The sequence below is a fragment of the Anguilla anguilla genome, chromosome 14, assembly GCF_013347855.1.
Source record: "Anguilla anguilla isolate fAngAng1 chromosome 14, fAngAng1.pri, whole genome shotgun sequence".
In the NCBI taxonomy this organism is placed as follows: Eukaryota; Metazoa; Chordata; class Actinopteri; order Anguilliformes; family Anguillidae; genus Anguilla; species Anguilla anguilla.
In genome coordinates, this window is record NC_049214.1 from 9,530,880 (window position 1) to 9,545,752 (window position 14,873).

Here is a 14,873-nt window from a genome sequence, read left to right on the forward strand (position 1 = left end):
CATACCTGAGGAGACAAGGGCATGTGTCTGCTGTCTCCACTGCTGTGGACCTAAGATCATGGTCAGCGGATGAAAACCCAGGATCAAACCTGTCTTGGGCTCAGCCTGCTTGCATGGCAAGGGTCTGTACCACACATGCAAGCTGCATTTTTTCCCCCATGAAATTATTAATGTTATTCCAGGTCAATACTTTGGTAATTGAAACTATCTCCTTCTTCATCCTACTATCACAATTACTTGAAACCCAAAAAGCAAGTGCTCTGCCACACTCAATTCAAGATGCATCCAAAATGTAAAAAAAAAAAGTAAGTGCACCACCACAAAGTAATTAACATATTTAAAGCAGTGCTACATCATAAAACATTTTAAATCACAATACAGTCTATTTCCATAATAACATTTTACTTTATACTTCCATCTCTTCAAACTTATTAGTTTTCTACTGAATTGATACTCTATATGAATATCTCAGGATGTAACCATCGCTACATAAGAGTACAAGCACCATATAGAGTGCAGTCCATAAGTATTTGGACAGTGACATCATTTTTGTTGTTTTGGCTCTGTACTCTAGCACATTGGATTTGAAATGAAACAATTCATAGGAGGTTAAAGTGCTGACTGTCAGCTTTAATTTAATGGTGATCCATCAAGAAATTGCAGCCCTTTTTAAACAGTAATTGGACAAATGGCTGCTCAACAGTTTCTTGGCCAACTATGTGTTGTTGCATCATTAGTTCACATACAAGAAAGCAGTGTTTAGAGTTGATTCTGGGAGTGGAATTTGCATTTGGAGTCTGCTGCTGTTGTCTCTGAACATGAAGACCAAAGTGTCAATGCCAGTAATGCCATCGTGAGAAAAATCGGAATAAATCATTCAGAGACATAACCAAAACATTCGGTATGAAAAATCACCTGTTTGTTACTAATAAGCAAGAGTACACTGAATAGCTCAGTGATAACAATCAACCTGATGGGCCACAGAAGACCACTGTAGTGGATGATCGAAACATACTTTCAATATTGAAGAAAAACCCCATTTTAACTGTGAAAATATCAGGAACACTCTCCATGATGTTGTTTTGGATGTGTCAAAGACAAAAAAAAAAAGAGAGAAAACCTCACCAGTATATCCTCAGTGGGTACACTGCAAGATACACAACCTAAACCCCTGGTAATCCTCAAGAACAGAAGAGCCAGGATGGAGTTTGTTAAAAAAAAGAGTTTCTAGGACAAATTCATATGGACAGATGATATGAGTATTAGCCTGTACCAAAGTCATGGAAAGAGAAAAGTATGGTGAAAGAAAGGAACTGCTCATCATTCAAAGCACCCCCTCGTATCTGTGAATCACGGTGCAGGTAGAGTGTTATGGCTTGGGTGTGTATGGCTGGCACTAGAACTAACTCACTTGTCCTCATTGATGATGTGACTGCTGACAAGAGCAGCAGGATGAATTCTGAAGTGTACATAACTCAGTTGATGGTCCTTCACTTAGCAGCAGAATATGACCCCAAGATGCTAAAGAAACCAAGGGGTTTTTGCCGGTCAAAAAGTGGAATGTCCTTGACTGGCCAAGTCAATCACCCAACCTGAATCCAACTGTGTTGGATTTGTTTCACTTACTGAAGACGAAGACTAAAGGCTAAATCCCCTAAAACTACCAGGAACAGAAGATGGCTGCAGGACAGGCCTGACAGAGCATCACCACAGAAAATTGGAGCATCTGTTGATATCTATGGGTTGCAGATTTAAGTCGGCCCTCAAATGCAAAGGATAGGCAAACAAGTAGTAAATATGACAACTTTATTGTAGATCAGGTTAATTTGTATAATTCTATTTGTTTCCATAAAATCGGCAGAATATTTATCAAATGGGCTGTAATTCCTACATGGATCACTGGATATGGATGTAAATACCCTTAAATTAAAGCTGACAGCCTACAACTTGAACCTCATATTCACCATCATATCAGATCTAATTTTCCTGAGTACAGAGCCAAAAAAAAAACAGTGTCACTGTCCAAATACTTACAGACTGCACTGTATATATACGCAATTATGAACTGTATATGCACTTTATGAATATGAATCATGGCAGTGGTGTTGATGACATGGAAATTAAAAGAAGCATTCACTAAAAGGTTGTGGACAGGTCGCCAAAGGAACAGGACTGGGTGTTTTTAACTAGATACTCACTATTCACTCCACTGGAATTTCACCCGGGTTAAAAGTGACTTGATTTCATGAGTATATGCAACACTCCTACACTCTCCCTGCTACTGCATCCATGTACAACATGGGGAACATATAACTATGATCACTGCACACTTTTTAGTAGCATCCATTGTGTCAACTGCCACATCACCATTTTATTAAGAGTGATTAACAGAAGTGTAATCCAATACAAAGATTAGAGGATGAATGAACACAAGACTGTTATGTTGTATTGTATTTTATGGGCTACGTGATGTTATCATAAGTGAATACAAAATGTCCAAGCTGTTTATTGCTCCAATTAAATCTCTTAATAGGCCACAAATATATGTGTTATCAAACCTAGGAAGCTGCTGAATGCTTGACTAATTAAAATGGAGGGCTGAACTTCCCATGGAGTACAGACATTTTTCATTTTAATTTTATTACAAGTGGGACCTGACATGCTTCTCTCTTCTCTCTTCCCGTGTTATGATCAACTGATCAGTCTTTACTATAAATGCAATAAACACAAGCAGATTATCAGGTTTTAGCAAGGAATCAATTGACTTATTTCCCTTAACACTGCCTTTTTTATTTATTCAAGCTAGAAATAAAGAAATCATGTTTATGCATCCAATAATACTGGCACACCAACACCATTGTGCTGAAAAGACTTGCATACTTTTACTTGTTGATACTTAGACCACAATTAAAATTAGACATTAACACTGTTAACACCTGCAATATACAGTTATGTAAACATTTGATTGCAGGTCCATATCCATAGTTAATGCAAAAACTGTTATGCTATGAGTAAGCAACAAGTTGTATTGTTTAATCACACTGCTCTACATGAAACAACAAGGGCAGAATTTTGTCTTTCTTAATGTGATGCAAGTTAAGCTGTCTAACAATAATCGATGCAACTGCTATTGACTCAAAACAAATCATTTTCAGATATGTGGTTCATTGTAAGTTGTTTAGGGATATGTTATAACACTATGAGTTCAAGTTCACTATTGCTTTCAAATGGTGAATCAACTTGATGTATATGGCTTATCTAGTGTCATACCATATATTTCTTGTCTACACACTGAGAGCAAGAATATACCTGTATTCACCGGTTTTGACTGATAAATTTGTCTAATTTTGTGTTTTATGTCACTATGCTCCCACAAGAAAGCTGCATACCTGTCACAAGAAGGCCGTTTCTCCCTCCAATTCAAAACTGACAATTGTGGCTCTCAAGTCTCTGTTGTGCCACCCACACCATAACAAGGAGCACTACAACTGAAGTGTGTGCACACCTCGTACGCAGAGACTATTTTAAGCCTTTTTTATATGCTGAGCGGGTGTGATCAATTTGGCCCCTCAGTTACAGTCAGCTAATGATATCACCACAGCTCAAGCCTGTGACTTCAAGATTCAGCAATACAAGGGTGTGAAAGCACTGGATGCTGTCGCCATTGGTGTGTAACATCGTTGGGAGTCCCCAGTACATACAAAGCCTGTCTTGACAACAGATTTGCTAATCCTACCTGCAGACCTGTGAATAGTTGAAACATCTTATGCAATTCTGAAATGTTTTCTATTTATTCACATTTATAAATGAACAAGATAATTACTGAATCTGACTCCGATGAGCTTACAACCCCCACCCTTTGCCAAAGGAGCAAAATTAACATTTATGTATATGCAAGACCAAAAATTTTTTAGGATATGGGACATACACTCCTTTACACAAAAAATGTATTGACATACTTGCTCTGCTCAAGTTCACCACACTACAGCATCAGTCATGTTACATGTTTCATCTATCTATGAAGATCCTGATAAACGTTTGTCCTCTGGTTAATGCATTAGTTGTGCCGTACTAACCAAGCAGACATCCTAAAATTACTTGTTGATTTTCACTTGGGAAATTGGGAAGTATTGAGAAGTATTTCACACTGTGCTTGTGCAGTATATGATGGCAACATGGTTATTCTGCTCTAAATACTGTCAATCTTGAAACGTGCATTTACCAAGGTTATAAACATCTTTATCAGTTCCACTAAAAGCAAGTAGTGAAAAGTTTATTAATAGAACATTTGCTTTGCTAATGAGCATCGTCATGGGCCTATCACAACTATACAGCTGAACATATCAACTAAATTGCCAGCTAGCAAGCAACAATCGTTTTATTTGGCTCAGGGCTAATATTGCTTATTATAAATGTATTTTGAAAAAAGCAAGGTATCAAACTGTTCTGTAGTTTCCCTTTTTGATGAGTGCATTCATCATCAGTGACAAGGTATAAAAAAAAATTTAAAAAAACCTAGCAGAAATGTATCATCCATCTGTGGCTTCATCTTAAAATCTCTTGGTTAACTGAAGCACTATACCGTTCAGTTATGTGGGCATGGGCATCACTTTTCTAAATGTCATGAGAATGAACACCTGAGTGAATTAATTTAATGTGAACATACCTTTAGATTTGTACAGGCACAAATGTTTTCTAAGATTACATTGCATTAACTGTCACAGAGATGTGAGTCTAGTTCAATTTTACAAAATATATATTTTTTTAATTGACAATATTTACCTTATAAAAAAAACAATTTAGCATTGTCTGACCCCACCCTGTAATGCATGCATTTTAAAAGGTTTCCTTCTGAATTAGTTTAGTGATGGTCTGACATCCCACTTTGGCTCTCTACTATAAACGTACTGAGAACCAGGGGCTTAAAAGAGTCAAATTACAATGCTGAGGCATCTCTTTTTCATCTTCACCAATCTTCAGTCTCACCGCATGCATTCCCATTATTGAACAAGTGGCGTAAATCTGAACTGACAAATAGAGTATTAATATAGACATTTTACATGAGGGGCATTATTTTAGCTCCTGTAGTCAGGGATGGCTTCAGCTCTATCACATTTTTTTTTCTTTGTCCACTTAAGTGTCTACTAAATATTATCTGCAAAAGGTTACTGAAAATTGATTTGGCAATAATACTGAATCACGTTATCATTGTTTAATCAAACTGTGCACCACTACAAGGCATCACCAAGTAAATAAACCAATACAAGACGAGTAGGCTATTTATTCAGAGGGGGAAAAAATGTTTTTTTTTTTTTTTTAAGAATATATAAATATACAGCAGAAAGTAGCAATATGTTCCTACATGTATTCCTTTTTAGGAATAGTTTTGGAAAACACCCAGTGGATTGAAATAAATAAAAGTATACGTGCTGTAAAATTCTAGGTTATAGTGCTATTGTTGTTGCCGCTTTGTATTTGTGTTACTGTAATAGACTGTGCTTTTTTAGCCTTCTGTAGAAAAAATCTTTGTGTAGTCGAGCCAACTGGATAATCGTATAGCCTAACTTTACCCTTTAGTCGACCGTGCTCCTTCTACTTGCACTTAGTAAACATTCGTGCTTTAACGTTTACATAGCAGGCAGAACTGGATATCTCGTTAGCACTGTAGCATATGCGGCTGAAATGCTACACAGTTCGGAGGTTGATGGCGCTTATTGAAACTGCACTTACCTTTTCTTTGGAAGAGTATAACAAAGTGCAATTTAAAAGCCATAAACACCCATTTCAACGGATGAAGTACTTAATAGTAGCCTACATAAAACTATGGTGGCACTTTGCGCAACCTAGATGACGAATCCATTATTGCCCTCAAAGTATCCTAATCATACGGATCATATATTATATCGAATGACGAAACAAGGCTAATATACTTGATACACGCATGATGGTGTGCTTATCCAAAAGCATAATCTATCCATGCTTTGAGCAAGATATACTTGCGCATTCTGTTTTACAGAATGCGTATGTTCTATGCATACAAGTAGGCTAATCTCTTTTCGATACACCGCGAGAATGGGCTGCTTTGTAGTACAGTAGCTCCATAGTTCATGCAGGCAGCTCACAGAAGTAACAAACATATTCAGCTTGCGACAATACTATACCATCCACAATTGATATTTGAAATATTTTGGTCAAAAATATCAAATCGTCTGTACCACCGCGTCAAGGACACGATCAACTAATAGCCTGTAAAACGTGAGGAAGATCAGGCACATGCCAAAATATCACTTTAGTCTGGGGATATTTTTTCTGAGGTGCTCCAAAAGATCCAAATGATTTAAACCCTTACAACAACAATTTAAAAAGGGAGAAAGTGATTACATACGCGCATTAAGTTTATTTTGATATGCGTTTTGTTTACATTTATAAATGCGCACGAATTTCATTCAAAGTAATTGATCACCAGTGGTGTGCAATATAACAAATAACAGTCGCTCAGTGTAAACGCATTAGTCCCATAAATTAGCATTATAAATACAACAAAGTTACCAATACAAAACTTATTCTACATTATGGTAATAATGTCGCAAGCGTGGTTCCACAGAATCAGTTCCTTAAACACATTTTCAAGTTCTGATGAAATCATCATTTGCACAATAGATCTTATACCCACCTTTACCAATTGCCCCACTCAGGCAACAAAGAAGCGTTGCCATCAATGCCAACATTCCGGTATGCGTTTTAATACCAAAATCCATGCTGTGAAATGCCGTCAGAAGTGTGCCTTTCCTCTCTCACACTGTTGTGGAACGTGCGTGTCTCTGCTGTCTTTCTTTCAGTGCAGCTCTTTCACGCCATCCTGCTACCAAGCGTATTTAAATATATTCAGCATGTTATCCTCAGACACACCTACTACAGTCCTGCCTCAACCGAAACACACAGCCGATGTGCCCGTTTGTCAGATGACCATGGGAAAGGCAGCTTTCCAGTCCGAAACGGAACACACAGCTCGAGAGTGTCAGGCGATGGCGACTAAAGGCAAGAGCTCAACACCTAGAGGATTGTAAAGATAACTTTTTTCTTAATCCCGTGTTTTAATAATACAAAATCCCCGAACTTGATGCTTCTCACCAGTTCATGTTAAGGCAGTATTGATACAGTAGGCTAATTTGCCACGTCTGATGTGAACCCCCTCCCCCCACCAGAACAGGTTAACACCGAGCTTTTGTGCACTACATTATATTTATTGAATAGATGTTTGTAGAGATGAAAGACCTGGGGCAGTAATTTATTTATTTATTTATGTTTAAGAATTATGTGCATAAACATCAGTCTTTAAGTCCAAAAACGCAAGCCGCTACAGATATCTTGTCCATACAGTCATACCTTGTAAAGACACATACAAGGAGATGTGCTGCGTTCACTGAGACCATGTCTCTTACCTGCTGGAGACAGTTAGCAATGATCACAGCCAAAAGAATCAATGTAAAAACCAAGTGTGTGCGTGCGTGCGTGGCGTGTGTGTGTGTGTGTGTACGGTCTATAGTGACACTTTGACACTTTAAGCTTGAGAAACTCATAGAATAATTAACCTTTCGAACCCAAAGGTCAGGAAGACAATTGCTGTGCTAGTATAGTTATTCTTTTGTATTAGGTGGCTAAGCACCAGATACAAGGGCATCCAGTTTATTTATTTATTTATTTATTATTTTGTCTGTTTGTTTGTTTTCTCTCAGGACCCAAATCCAAAGGTGCATGGATTCAAAGATATGTAGGCACCCTACTGCTTTTGTTTGGATTATTAGGGGACAAGCTCCATAGGCGCCCCATTGTTTTTGTTAAGATTATTTATTTTGAAGCCACTTTGGAAGAAGAAAAAAAAAAACAACCACACACCTTAGATGGTACAGTATAGTTAAAGGTTTAGATGGGGATGTGAAAGTATAGCAACAAATGAACATTGTTTAGATTGTTTTCATGTTGAAACCTTCATATCTTTTTAAAAATGTATTTATTTATTTATTTATTTATTGCCAGTAGCTGCAGTCACCAGTGTATACAGGCCCCTCTCTTCACAAGGACCACATGTCTTGTGGGCCTATAAATTGCATTTTACACCCAGGTTTGCTGTTTTCTTTTAAATTCTTTAACAACATTTTCACATATACTAGGATACTAATTGTTAGCTAAAGAAAAGTTTGTATGTCCAAAACATGGTTTTGTCTGCTAGACCACTTATCACATGCTGTATAGTATATTCATATGTAACTTTCCCAACTGTCTATACTGTAGACTGCATGAATGAATGCATTGTATATATTTCACTTACCACCAATATGTATATTGGAAATACTGTCAAGCAGATATAATTTTTTTTGTTAGCACATTTAATAAACAAATTAGCAATTTTAACCAATCATATATTTTTTTCAACAGGGCTAGTGAAAGGCAGACATTCCAGGAATAAAGATATAGGTACCGCCTTACTTTACATGGACACACCATTGACTTATATAAAAATGTTTCCTTTTCACACGCAGAAAAGGTGAAACATTGAGTAAATAATAATAATTGATAGAAAGTGAACTACTAGTTCATGTGAATTACCACCAATGTGTTACACCTATCTGTGTGATGCATGGCGGCCTCTTTTTAGCCTGAACATATACAAATGGAGGGTTATTTGGTGGCCAGGTTAGGAATTTTACCAGGACACAGGCATGTTCCGTCTCCTCTTAGGAATAAGTGCCATGGGATCTTGGATAATAAAAACACTGAGTCAGGACCTCTGTTTAATGCTTCACCAGAAAGACAGCATTTGCTGCAGAATAAAGAACTAGGACATTTTGGGAGGGAAGATTGTCCCCTATTGTCCCCTACTGGCCAATTGACACCATTTCAAGTACCAATTTAATTTTCCTAGTTGGTCTCCCATCCAAGTCCTAACCAAATTCATACTTTAGTTTGATTGGCTTCAGCCATTCAACAGCACAGTTCATGGTAGAAAGGCTACTGGCTATACCAGTCTACAGCTGTTTCTAAATTAATTTTTAAGCCTTGACTAAATTTAAACACATTCAGGGATTTAATTTTGGTTACTGCTGCACACATTATTTTAGACAAAGACAAGTCTATTGCTTTCCCTCTGCTAGAATTCTCTAATCTAATCCGTTCAGTTAATGGAATCATTTTCTGGATTACATCAATTGCAATTATGATTTGCCTCTCTTTATCTAGTGACTCACTGCTTAATCATAACTAATTACCTTAACATGTGTTCAACTGGAGTAGCTATAAAAGTTGTGGGAAATTCAATTGGCAATATCACCTATTGTAGTTGGAATATGCTATTTGCCATAATTGGGCAAAGGTTTAGATTTGTACAACTCACAATTCATGTATTTTTAGATGTTTTGTAATTGAATATGAGGCTTCCATTTAAACTTATTGTTCTAATAGTGGCAGAAAAAAATAAGAATGAAAATCTTAATGAAAAAATATTAATTTGGTGTTCCTCTTCTGGCTACACAAAGCAATCATGTTCTAATGGTTCAAATTCAATATAATTTACAGTCATTACTTTACATGATCTTTCATATGAAAACAATGACCAGTTTACCAAAATAACGTGAACACATATTCTCAGGTACACCTTCTAGTTATTATTATTTTTTTAATTTAATGAAAAATGTCATTATGGGAAGTATGCACATCAGTCTGGATTGAACAAGCAGTCATTAGAGAGTTTACAGCTACAATCCAGGTTTTGTTTTTATTTCCCATGGCAGAATATCAACAGCGATATGCAGCCTTTCTTATGAAAATGTGGAAGACGGAATTGGCAAAAAAATATACGTTAATGAGAACGTGATAATAGAATGAGGGTGCCTGCTCATAGATTATTGGTCTGTTTATAACACCAGCGATATTGTTTTTGACGCCTCCTGTTGATTTTAGATAAACTGCCTCCAGATGCTGAAGGATAGTCTAATTAATACACAGTTATTTCTGTCCCTTCACACATATCCCCACAGTTGCTTTGATTTTCTGCTATGCAAAATTCAAACACCTTCTTTTCCTCTCCACAAAGCATCTGCACCTGAGCACATACATTAAGAACAGGATTAGCACAGCTATCCTGCCTCCCAGTTGTGAGACAAACTGTGTTTGTGTTCTGTGACACAAATGAAAAGGCACAGATGCAGACAAATGCACTGACAAACTTATAAATAGGCCGGATATTAACATAGAGTAAAAGCATGGCTTGCGCTGCAGGTGCTGGTTGAGCCACAGTGGTGTCACTGCTGCACAAATCTATTTGTATTGAATCAAAGCAGGCCTATCTGCTGGTGGGAAGAAATGGCTACAGGGAGCGAGCGCTGTCACAGGGAGGTTTTTGACTGAGCACCTGTGGGTGACGACCACAGAATGCGACCAAGCCACTCTGTGCATGAAAGGGGACACTGTTGCGGAAAGGGCACATCCAGACTGTAAGTGTGTGTGTGCGTGTGTGTGTGTGTGTGTGTGTGTGTCTGTCTGTCTGTCTGTGTCTCTCTGTCTCTCTCCCTCCCTCCCTGCTAAAGATGTACTGAGAATTATATTGAGAGCAGCGGTCAATATTAGGCCAAAATAAGCTTTCCAGTTCCAGTATCATCTCCTGTGTTAAAGTGAGGAATTATATCTCACTGTCTTTAGAGTAAGACCAAGAATTGACGTCAAATACACGATCATTAAAAGCAGCTAACCTAGCCATTTCATTCGGGTTGACAGAGAGGTAAAGCTATGTGTCATCAGCATTAAAATGAAGAGATATTTTAAGAAATGACATGGCCAAGCAGAAATTTTATACATAGAAAACAGAACTGCCCCAAGAATAGACCCCTGTAATGGGGGCGGGCGAGGAAACACCACCAGTGAAGACTAAGAACAGTCTGCTGGCGAGATAATAATAAAACCACTTCAGGGCAGCAGCTTTAATGTCAACCCATGTCTCTTAGGCAGTCAAGTAACCATAACAATATCAAAAGAAGCACCGAGATCAAGTAAAGGCAGCACTGAGATCAACTTAAAGCAGTACTGAGCAAGCACCCCTTCCTACATTTAAATGGAGATCGTTAGTTACTTTAAGAAAATAAATTTCGGTGCTATGCACTGCGTGAAAATCAGATTGGAATTTTCCCGATTATTTGTATTCATAAATGCCAATTGACACCACCTTTTCAAGTACCTTTGAAATAAATTGCAACTCTGAGGTTGGCCTTTATTTGTTTTGGAATGGATTAGGTTTCTTCGAGAGAGTGAACAATGGCATATTTAAAGCAAGAAGAAACAGAGCCTGTCATCAGAGAGCTGTTAATAATTGAGAGGATATCAGGGTAAACATTTTCCATAACCTCCCTTAGGAGTCTAGTACGAAGAATGTCCCTAGGATTTCAACAATATTTAGCTACATTTATAATGTAAAGTTATTGTCTTCAAGAGGCCACCACGATGCATTGAGATGAAACAGAAAATGAAACACGTGACAGAAAATAAATTTTTTTATATTCATTGAAGGGTTGCATATTTGCAAGTGCCTGAATTGGGGGGGGGGAGAGGGGGGGATATATATTGCCTATACTAAAGGAATTACACATTGTAAGGGGTCAGTTTATTTTCAGACGTGTACTCCAGCTTGTGTTCAGGGTTCATTCTTCATGGTGTATTATTTCGGTGATCATTTATTAGGCGTATATGGCCCTGATTCAACTGCACAAAGGTGTTGATTACACACCTCATGCTGTACTGTGTCCAGTCAACCTCTGGTGGTCACTGTGTCGTGAAACAAATAAAAGTGAAAATTTGTCTTTGACCAATTAGCTGTCTACTTTGTAATGTACGGTGGCCCAGAGGTGCAGTCCTCCTTATTAAAAGAAAAATCCTCCTTAAAAGAAATCCTAATGCTCATTAACCCTGCTTTTTGTACATATACAGTGAGCACCATAAAGTTTGGGACAAATACATATTTTCTATTTATTTGGCTTTGTACTTGACAATTTTAGATTAGTAATAAAACAATTCACATGTGAATTCACATGTTCATATTTTATTTAAGTTTTGGTTTCACCATATAAAAATTACAACACAGTCACCCCATTTCAGCGTGTCATAATGTTGGGGACAAATGCCATAGCAGGTATTTCTAATCAGTCAAGTGAGTTAAATTGCTTTGTTAGTGCAGGTATTAGAAAGCTTGCAGTATCTAGTTTTGATTCTAGCCTTTCGATTGCCTTTGGAGTCTGTTATTGGCATTTGCCAACATGAGGACCAGAGTAAGGATGGTGATTTTCAATGATTTCACAGATCAAGTGATCATGTAATGTGCTCTATTCCAAATCGATTCAATGGGGAAGAATCTATTTTTAGAATGCTTTTTGGCCAGGCGGTCCCACTTGTTGTAAAGAAAATGCATGCATGCATAACAATGCATATCAGTACCCAAGTATAAGAAGAAAGTGTCAGCAGGGCTCTCTTTCTTCTTAATGATGTTCCAAACAGTTGGTTTTGGTTAGCGTAAGGTTTGACCTATGTCTCTGTCTGTTTTTTTTTCTAATTTCTCAGCCTCATAATGGCTACTTATTGACTTTCATTGACACAACTGTGGTCCTCATTTCGGCAAATGCCAATAACAGACTCCAAAGGCAATCGAAAGGCTAGAATCAAAGGTAGATACTGAAAAACTAGTGTTGAAAAACAACTCACGCCCAAGACATTTTGATGCAGGAAAAACCCTGGACTGGGACTGTGTGCCATCATGAATACCATGTCCATTTGAATAATAAAACCAGAACACAGGCACAGAAAACAGGTGAAGTGGCTGTTGTGGACAACAATATGTAAGTTGAAAGATGCGGTTACACATAGGAAAAAGGTAGCTGATGCACAGCACCAACTCACCCTGTAAAGATTATACAATTTGTTCCCCAAACAACAACCCTGTATTGAAGTATAACAGACTGCTGGGACTCTTTCAACCTAGTCATTTGAATCTATAAAGAAGGCTACCTATATCCACAAAGGGACATCACAATATGTTTCAAATTCATCATCTACTTTAAGAGGCAAGCAAGAAAACTGTTCCAAGTATTGCAACTTTCAATTCATTCAAATTTGTGCAGTCAAATGCTTGATGAAACATATGTGTATATTATGAAATCACAGTTGACTTTACTTAAATAAACATGGGCTTACATTAAATTAAGGAAAGTGTTTTTATGCTATATTAAACAGTCATTTCTCTAGCATTATCAATTTTCTGAAGGCAAAATGCATACAAGTAATAATTCCTCATTTAAAGACCTCTTTACTTCCAGTGAAAAAAAGAACTGCATTTTATAGAACCTTTTAGAGTGCAGTTTTGTAAATGTCATTGTAGATATTTATTTATATATTCATTATTTTATTCATTTTTGCATTTGAGCATTTATTGAAAATGTGAACACGTGTAAAATCTTCGCCCACACAGTCATTTCCACCAGATCCGAGTGTCACAGATTTTCATTATCCTGATAAAAATGAACAGATGACAAAGAAATGTGCTCCCTTAGCCTCAGATGGACTAAAATATGAAAGAAGAAAACTACAAAAAACATGGCAAACAACAATAAGGAAAACACATTTGCATAAAGGTGAACATACAGCATAAAATCCAGGGCATAAAAACATTATTCAAGCCAGATGTATCTACAAAAGACCTTGGCCAATAACTGAATCCAAGATCATAATCATGCACAGACACACACACTTTTATATCAGTATAAATTGGATAAACCTACAGTGGTGCGTACTGTAACTGTGCAAGAGTTACTGTGTGAGAACGGGAGGAAAGAAAGCATGAAATTCCAAAGTTTCAAAAGAGTGATTTATGTAATACCTACACCCTGCTGTGTTGCTTGCTCACCAGCTATCCTTGTTGCTAAAACCACATTTGTTGTTCTGCCAGATTCCCAGATGGTTATTTTCCATGGCAACTTCCTATTAAAAAATACAAGTAAATAAAGAATGTTTGAAGAGAAACTGAATTATTTCTGACAAAGCTGAAAACATGTTTTTGACTTGTAACTATAACTTTTTCCTAATAATACCTTCTCTTATTTCACATAGTTACGTTTTGTTGATCCATATTTTTACAGGAAAATAGGATGGATGCAAAGTTACAGCAATGCAGGCAAAGATTGAATTTTTATTTATTTATTTATATTTATATTTAAATATTTATTTATTTATTTATTTTTATTTCTTTTATTTTTTTTGGGGGGGGGGGTTATAGAAATATTACAAAAAATATAGCATGATGAGAACAAAATTATTTCATATAATAAAGATATGAATTTCATGATGTGATTAGAATATACCGATCAGTAATCTGTAGTATTTTTCTCTTAAAATTGACCAGGAATGCTCATTTCAGCTGTTTAAAAAATATATATATTTTGGAGGGGGGGGGGGGGGTCATGCCCAGTCCCCCCTACCGGGTTGCAATTCTTGGGCCAAATGCATTGCAACCCCTTGATATCCAAACTAAAGTTAAGCTCTTGAATTTTCTCAAAATGTGGATACACAGCATTAATCAGTGCTACTGTAAGTTATTACCAAGACCTCAAGAGCTGCATGCACTCAAAATCTGAATGCGTTTCAAACTGAATTCAACATGAATTATATATCATACTATGTATACACACTGTCCAAGGACAGAGAGTCTCTCTACCATTTGGATAAATCATCTCATGCTGTAATTAGCAAAATTTTACCCTAATGATGACCTCACATATATGTTAATAATCACAGTTTGGCATACCTTGACTATAAATGCAATCCATATATGTTTTCTTGAC

General features: G+C 37.0%; 1 protein-coding gene across 2 annotated transcripts in view; it reads right to left on the bottom strand.

Moving 5' to 3' along the window:
- Positions 1–7,132, bottom strand: part of cntnap3 (contactin associated protein family member 3) — a 99,018-nt gene extending 91,886 nt beyond the window's left edge. Inside the window, exon 1 of one of the 2 annotated variants that reach the window (XM_035392285.1) lies at positions 6,674–7,132. In XM_035392285.1, the coding sequence (XP_035248176.1) occupies positions 6,674–6,758 (85 nt within the window). In that variant the 5' untranslated portion in view covers positions 6,759–7,132. Of the gene's footprint in view, positions 1–5,730; positions 5,991–6,673 lie in introns of those variants that run through there. The other variant, XM_035392286.1, reaches the window with a different exon arrangement.
- Between the last annotated feature and the right edge of the window lie 7,741 nt (positions 7,133–14,873).